The 7,893-nt window shown below is 46.8% G+C and overlaps 1 protein-coding gene across 1 annotated transcript; it reads right to left on the minus strand.

Annotated features, from left to right (window-relative positions):
• Positions 1-751: 751 nt before the first annotated feature.
• On the minus strand, positions 752-7,407 carry amdhd2 (amidohydrolase domain containing 2). The gene is made up of 12 exons (XM_026163922.2): positions 7,006-7,407; positions 6,309-6,462; positions 5,847-5,983; positions 5,430-5,569; positions 4,952-5,006; positions 4,569-4,781; positions 3,860-3,948; positions 3,620-3,764; positions 3,314-3,421; positions 3,077-3,145; positions 2,820-2,921; positions 752-2,119 (listed from the first exon to the last, which is right to left on the minus strand). Exons 2-12 carry the CDS (start codon positions 6,389-6,391, stop codon positions 2,040-2,042), a joined length of 1,221 nt encoding a protein of 406 aa, XP_026019707.2. The 5' UTR covers positions 6,392-6,462; positions 7,006-7,407; the 3' UTR covers positions 752-2,039.
• Positions 7,408-7,893: the final 486 nt, after the last annotated feature.

Raw genomic sequence — 7,893 nt, forward strand, 5'->3', positions numbered from 1 at the left:
GTTCAGTTTCACTTCATTTATATGTTGTTTGTTTATACCTTGAGCACCTCTTTCTTTTTTAATCGCTTATTTTGTTTGTTTTCTCTTAAAGTATACTTTTTTGTTTACGTACTTGTATTTGTATGCATGACTTGTAAAAGATACTGCAAGTTGTGAAATTTTTCATACCCTTCTATAACTACATTACTATGTATATTTGTTGTTAAAACAAAATGTGTCTGAGCTTTTATTTTGAAAGTGACTTCCTCTTTATTTCGCTCTGGCTCGTGGACGGTTGTATTCTGCGGGGACGTTTTCAGGACAGGACACCGACCGAGCCAGCCAGCCGGGGCATGGCGCCTCTTCTCCGGGAAGATGACCATCTCCTCCCGCAGTGCTGTCCTGGAGGATGAACCGGTCCAGCTCTCGCGCACCAGCCTCCGCCGTAAATCTCGCTGAAATGTGATCAGCCTCGTCAGCTCCCACCGGCACGGAAACACTGACAATCAAAGTTTAGTTTTTATGAATCACTGATGCTTCCTGTGTAACTCGGCGCTAAATTTGAATCAAAGCGTGGAAACGTAACTTCAGGACACAGAGGTTTTTACACGCGCTGAGAAGTTTTACCACTCATGCGCAAAATCAGTAAAATGTGAGTTATGTTTCTGTCCCTGATCACCTGATCCTGCTCGATCATTGGTGCTTCAGGTAAATCACGTCACACTGTGATCATCCAAACTAAAAAAACATTTAAATAAAAATAAAACTGGAATCAAAGGAAAAATTACGTTTATTGAGACTTTGCTTTAAACCTTTCCCCTGAAAATTTTCACCAATATTAGAATTTTAAAAAACTACAAGATGGAAGATTAGTCTGTCATCAGTTTGTATTTATCTGTGCTGCTTAGTGTCTCTCGGTATTTTTACAATTTTTTTACTTTCACTGAATGAAAGCAGGACTTTTACTTTATAAAGAGTGTCTGAGAGGCGCACACACACACACACACACACACACACACACACACAGTTACTGCAAAGGACATCGTGTCTGTTTGAGCCTACATACTGTGTCATTATTAAACTGGACTGTCCTTTCCACCGTCCCTCCTGTTCCTGTGCTGGATTTTCAGATTAAACATGTCCGGTGTTTCTAATTGTGAGCTCTGAGTGTGTACGAATAATCTGAGTGAGCTCAGGCTCACCCTGCTGTAAACACTCAGCTTGTTACAGTTTTTGTACTCTCAGATCTGTCTGGTGTCACAAAGGTTAAAGCGAGCACAGCCTGAACTCTGCCAGCGTCTGTCGATCTGTCTCAGATTTGACGACCATCAGATTCATTTCCAGGTTTTTCTCTTTCTGTTCAGATCAGGAAAGAGAAACGAGGGTTACCCTCGTGGACACCTGAGGGGTAAAGAGGTTCTCACTATCCTTTAACTATACCTTTCACCGCCAGGGGGCAGCATTTCACCCGTGAGAGCGATTCATGACAAAGTTTCCTGAGCAGGAGTTTCCCACCCTTACTTTTGAGTTCCTGAACAGCCTGTCACCAGGTCGGTCTCACGCGGACAGTTATGAGTCCACGATGTGACTATTTCTTCTTTTAAAGGCTGAAAACGTTCAAACCAGAGACCACCAGACCCTCTCACGATGAGACAATCTGCTGCCACACCAGCAGCAGTCTGTCCACACTCTGTTGATGGTGTCAGTAAAATTTGCAACAAAGAAAAAGAGACGCTTACAGAAACTGAGGGTGTGCAGTGACATCCACTGTGACCCCTGACCCTGCAGAGGTCATACAGCTGCTTTAACACAACAGACTTTCAGCAACACACGATCAATGAGCACGCTGACTTTCAGGGTAATAAACAGAAATCTTTGGTAGTTTGAAAAGCAGGAAAACATTTTCCACATCATCTGACATTTAATAAACTAATAATGCAGAAATATTTCACTCTGGTCCAGTTTTCCGGCAGTGCCTGGTGCACTCAGGCAGTCCATTAAAACCCCGACATGTCGATCATGTACAAAGGCACAGGCGGTCCAGTTTCCTTCTTCATCTCCTACTGTCCTTTTCTCCAAACCTCCTCTCCAGAAATATAAGTGGCTTTGACGTTGAGGCCCTCATCGAGCAGAACGAGGTCTATAAAACAAAATAGTGCAGAGTGTAAGAAAGACAGGAGGCAGCGCTGCTGAGAGAAAAGAATCAGAAGACGGTGGAAAGTTGGAGTTCTGTCAGTCGCAGACGGTTTCCTCCTGAACATCTGGACGAACATCGATGCTTTGAAGGATCAGTTAAACTGTAAGTCTCACAAATTCAGCCTGAATCGAGCCGCTGGCCTCACTTAAAGGAAAGCACATGAACTCCAGGAAAGGTCAGAGCGCGGCGGCGCGATCCCAGAGAACCTCACGGCTACAGCCGTTAAACTTTAATCCAACGCCGTTGACCTTTGAAGCGCTGCACAACTGACAATGTGCAAGATGGAGGCTAAACATTCACCCAACATTCATATGGTTTTTTTATTTACTCTTATTAAAACTTTTATTGTAAATCTGAAACAGAGCGAGTTCGAAGTTCTCGAAGCAGTTTGGCTGTAAACGTGTTTATTTCTGCTGTAAAGCTTAACATGGGAGTCTATGGAGACTGGCTGGAGCCTCTGCTGGACACTAGAGGAACTGCAGGCTTTGGTCAACTGTTATACAGCCCCCCACCACCCCCACCCCCACCCCCCACCATGAAAAAAGTCCAAATTAACACCCAAGAAAACGCTGAGGACACAAAGGAGGAACTACAGCAGCTCTAACAGCAGGGAGGCAGAAATAAAGATGCAGTCGGCTCTGACCTGCGTCGGAGCCGTAGTCCAGCTTTCCCTTTTTGGGGCTGATTCCCAGAAGCTGAGCCGGATGCAGGGAGGCAGCTTCCAGAGCCTCCTGGACACTGCAGCCTGGAGGACAGAACAGGAAGTGGAGAGCAATGATGATCTGACCTGCATCGCCACAGCAACCGGGTCTCACCTGCTGGAGTTTACATGAGGCAGCGCGCCACTGCTCATTATGATTCTACTTCCTGGTTTTAGTCATTAAAGTAACACAAACTGACCTGAGGCCTGCTTGAAGTGGCGCACACACATGTCCATCGTGGCGATGCTGCCACTCAAAGTCTTGGTGCCTGAACACATAAAGAGTGACGTTACAGAGTTTTACACATGAAACCGTCGCGAGAACGATTTATTTGACTTCTCCGATCTCTGGTTCTAGTTATGCGTTTGCTCCTTTCTGCAGCATCGCTCAGGAAACCACGGGCCTGTTAGCTAATAACGTCTGAAGAGCATCAGACCTGCCACGTAGGCGTGGAGACCCTGGATCTCGATGACCTGCTGGCCAAGAGTGTGACGGCCGGGAGGAAGACCCATCGCGGTGATGGCGTCCGTCACCAGCACCAGACCTGAAAGTATGAAGCACACAAGACACGGGAAAGTCCAAAATCCATCTACTCCCAGGTGATGCCACACGTTTAAACACGTTTGCAGACTTTTACCAACCTCTGGAACCAAAATAAGAAAATTCTGATACATTTAGGAATAGATTTGGGGAGATTTTCGTGCTTTTGGCTGCTGATCTGAAATAGAAACCTCGGGCAGACCTGACGGGTGAGCTCTGTGAGCGATGCGCAGGGCTGCAGGGTTGGTGTGGATGCCATCAGCGATCATGCCGTAATAAACCGCCCTGCCTGCGGGGATCCTGTCGCTGGTCAGCAGACCCACTATGCCCGGGTCACGATGGTGGAACTGGACCACAGCAGACACAGAAGGATTACTGAGAGCGTGAAACCGACCGGGCTGAACAGAAACTGACTCAGAGACGAGCAGCAGCTGGGACTCACAGGCAGCATGGCGTTGAACAGGTGAGTGATGAAGGACGCGCCCTGCTGCACCGCCTCCTCGGCCTGCGACAGGTCGGCCGCCGAGTGACCTGCAAGAACCAGTCGAGCAAACTTTGTTCACATCAGCGCTCTCAGACGATTACAGCAGCTCCAGGTGCTCTACAGAGGACTGACAGGCCCACGCTAACACCGCGCACAGCACCGAACCGGAACACGATTTCAACAGAAACAGGAAATAAAAATGAAATCAATCATTAAAATAAAAAATACAAGCACACGAGAAAAGTGTATAAGTAAACAAGGATTGAATAATAATATGGAAATGAAAAAAGGATAATAACATTTTAGAAAGTTATCTTTAAAAAGAATCTACAAAATAAAAGCACACTTAAAATAAATAATGCAAACAATAAAAAACACCTAAAAATGAAAATAAATAAAATAATAAATTAAAAATGTGATTTTTTTAATTTTAAAAAAACTCAAAAATAATAAATGTTTAAAGAAAATAAAAATAATCTAAAATAAATAAAATCATATTTTAAAAAATACAAGGATGCAAAAAAAGACAAATTAAGAAATAAAATGTCAAATATTACAGAAACGAAAAAATGATGTAAATAAAACTGAAAATGAAACTTTCGTGTTTTATTATTTACATCATCATCACTTTGCTGTATAATCGTTGCCGTGACTACACGATGCTCACCCAAAGACACAGTGATGCCCCTCTGGCTCAGCTCCCTCACCACCGATTGGCTGCCGGGCAGCTCAGGAGCAAGCGTCACTATGGCAACGTCGTCCAGGCTGCCGTAGACCTCCATCAGGTGCTCGAGGCCTCCGGACTTGAAGGTGCGGAGGTATTTCTCCGGGTGGGCTCCTTTCTTCTCGGCGCTGATGAACGGACCCTCCAGGTGAAAACCTGCACACGGAAGTTTACAGGAAGTGAAACAGACACCATTTTCGGCCGCGGTCGGCGCTCGTGTACCGCTGCAGCGTGATCGTTTACGCAAACACGTCTGCAGCTTCTGATCAATGAGGATAAACAAAGAACACAACAAACATTCACCAACAGCATCTGTAAAACCTCACCGAGAACTCCAGCTCCATGTGGTCCTCCATCATGAACTTTGACCTGAGGCAGAACCTGGAACACACATTTTGATGATGCTGTGATTTTACACGTAGAAGCTTCACGTCACCGATCGTTAGCGCCCCGACGTGTAAATGCTCAGCGTGTTCAGGGAGATGCACGACTCACACCTGCCTTCACTTCATCAGCTTCAGATGCACCTCTGAACCTTCCAGTGCTGCTGCCTCCAACCCTGATCTCCAGTTTTAGTTTAACTCTCAGTGCTCTCCCTGCTCCGTCCTGGTTGTTTCCAGGTTTGGTTTTAGATGGCGGGTGGAGGCGGTGCAGCAGAACCTTCCAGTGAAGGAACTGAAAGCAGAAGCTGGCCTGGAAGAAGCTGTCCAGAGATGCTCCAGAAGATGACTTTGAAGGAGAGACTAGGAACCCCTGAACACGCGAGCGCGTCTAAACTTGAACTGATAAAAATGAAGCAGTGACCTTGTGGTAAACTTCGGGAGGGGAGGTGACCAGAGTCGGGCAGAAGGACGTCACGCCGTGCTCGAGGATCTTTTTGGCCACAAACGAAACTCCATCGCTGACGTCCTCAGACGCCTGCGAGAAGTCGATGCCGTAACCTCCTGCAGCAGGAAGACGAGCCGTTACTCCCCTCGGGGTAAACTAGCCCCGCCCCCTCAGCAGCAACAATGCTCTCTATGACTCTGAAAAACTGCAGCGTCAGCTCAGATGCCACTGACACCACCTTCAACTCCAGAGACTGAACATTAAGAAGAGTTTGAAGCTGTGCAGTTCTGTCATCTTTGTTCCAGCACGCCGTCTGACCAGGTATCAAAGTTACTGCAGCAGCGCAGCTTCTGAAACACATGCAAAGGTGTGTGTCTGTGGGTGTGTGTGTACCGTTGATCTGGACGTCTATAAAGCCCGGCGCGATGATGCTGCCCCCACAGTCCACACGTTTGTCAGCGTATCCCTGCTCATCGAAGAACAGCTTCTCTGGGTCTAAAATCCTCCCCTCACGCACCCACAGGTCCTCTCTGCGCGCGCGCGCGCACACACACACACACACACACACACACACACACACACACACACACACACACACACACACACAGTCACGACATCCTGGTCCATGGTACAGCATACATCATTAATGACTTCATCAAATCAAAACTGGACGCACAAGTTTGAATTTATCTGAGCTGCAAAGGCTCAAAACCCCAAACACTCCCACGAGCTGCGACCCGGCGCTCTGAGTATACTGCTGTCAGGAGCTCTGAGCGCTCGTCTCAGCAGAATAGTTGAAGCTGGGTTTCCTGGCTCAGACCGGCTCTCTTTGCAGTGTTGTTTTGTGTGTCGTACCTCTGCAGCTCGTTGTCCCTCAGGATCCTGCAGTTGATGAACTGAGTGATGGGAGCGTCTGACACCGATTTGTTGGACGGCATGCTTTTGGTTGTTGTGTCCTCTCAGCAGGTGAGGCGGACACCGCAAACACCGCCCGCTCAGCCACAGACGACTGGGAAACACAGCAGAACAAATCAAACCGTTTTCTGTCACAAATCTTTCGATGTTCATGTTAAACACGACCACAGCTTCTTACAGTGCGAGCACACTTATTCCGGTTTATCAGTTTTCCCCTGACACAGGCATCTCAGGTGGAGAAGCAAACTTTACAGTTCACAAAAAGTAACCAGCTAAAGGAGGATTATTATGAACTGTGAATCATGCAAAGCTGCCCTAGTTGAGTCCAGCATGACAGGAATTAGGAGCAGGACGTGCTTCAAGCTTGCGATGGAAAACCAAAGCAGAAGCAGAAGTTTGTAACATGCAGGTGAGGTGAGGCGCAGCTGCAGGGTGTAATGAGGGTCTGATCTTATTGCTGTGGGTGCAGCCGCTGACTTTGACCTCTGATCTTGTTTATGGTCTCTGTGAAACATCCTGAGATAAGCCAAACTATTCTTATCTGCCTGTCTGTAGTCAGCTCCATGACTCTACCCCGACTCTGCTTTTAAATGTATTTAAAATTTAACTCGTCCTCACTTTTCTCCTCTTTACCTACCGTGACACACAAAGTGGTGAAACCCCAGAAACACGCCTCCGTCTCGGCCTCCGTCAAACCCTCAGTGGGACTCTTGTTTGAACACAGGCTGATCTCTTCCAGCCGCCACAGAGCCGAAACCTAAAACTGCGTTTTTCACACGGAGTTCTGCGGCGCCTCCACCCGCGGTGCCTCCACCTGCCCTGCAGCTGTGATCCAGCGGCGCTTTAAGGTGTGTGATCGCGCTGGTGCTCAGAGGAGCCGAGCAGAGGAAGAGGACCGAGTCATGTGACCGAGGCAGGTCAGCTGATCAAAACAGGACGAGAGCAGCTGCGGTTTGCTGACACATGCCAAAGTTTTCCACGATCAGCACAGAAAAACAAGTTTCACGTCACGAAAAGCTTCAGTTCGTTTAAAATATCTGTAAATGGTGGAGGTGACAAAGCGCGTTTATTCTCAGACGTTTAACAGGAACAGTGGAGCCATGTTTCCTTTAATGACTGCAGGAAAAAACGGCTGCAAAATATTTACTGCTCACAGTCTTCCGACACTTTATTAGGGACACATCGCCGGCGCCAGAGGCTGGCTCGGTTTAAGTGTCGTAAAGAGTTTTGTCCGCTGTAAATGAATTCACGTCATTTTGATGCAGGAACAACTTTCGGGCTGGATTCCGTACGCAGTGTTTGCAACGTGGCTTCTTCATAAAATAAAAATACAAAATAAATTAAAAATCGAATAAAATTTAATTTATTGAGAAAATAATTCAGTGACGTTAAAAATCAGTTTTCCAGCACAGATGTGGCCAAAGAGGGCAGCAGAAATGTCTTTTTACAGAACTGTCACATCTCTTTAAGCAGTGGATCGATTATACTGAGAGCACTGAGTTATAAAGATCGTGTCTTTATTTGA

This window comes from Astatotilapia calliptera, chromosome 4 (genome assembly GCF_964374335.1).
Source record: "Astatotilapia calliptera chromosome 4, fAstCal68.1, whole genome shotgun sequence".
Classification (NCBI taxonomy): domain Eukaryota; kingdom Metazoa; phylum Chordata; class Actinopteri; order Cichliformes; family Cichlidae; genus Astatotilapia; species Astatotilapia calliptera.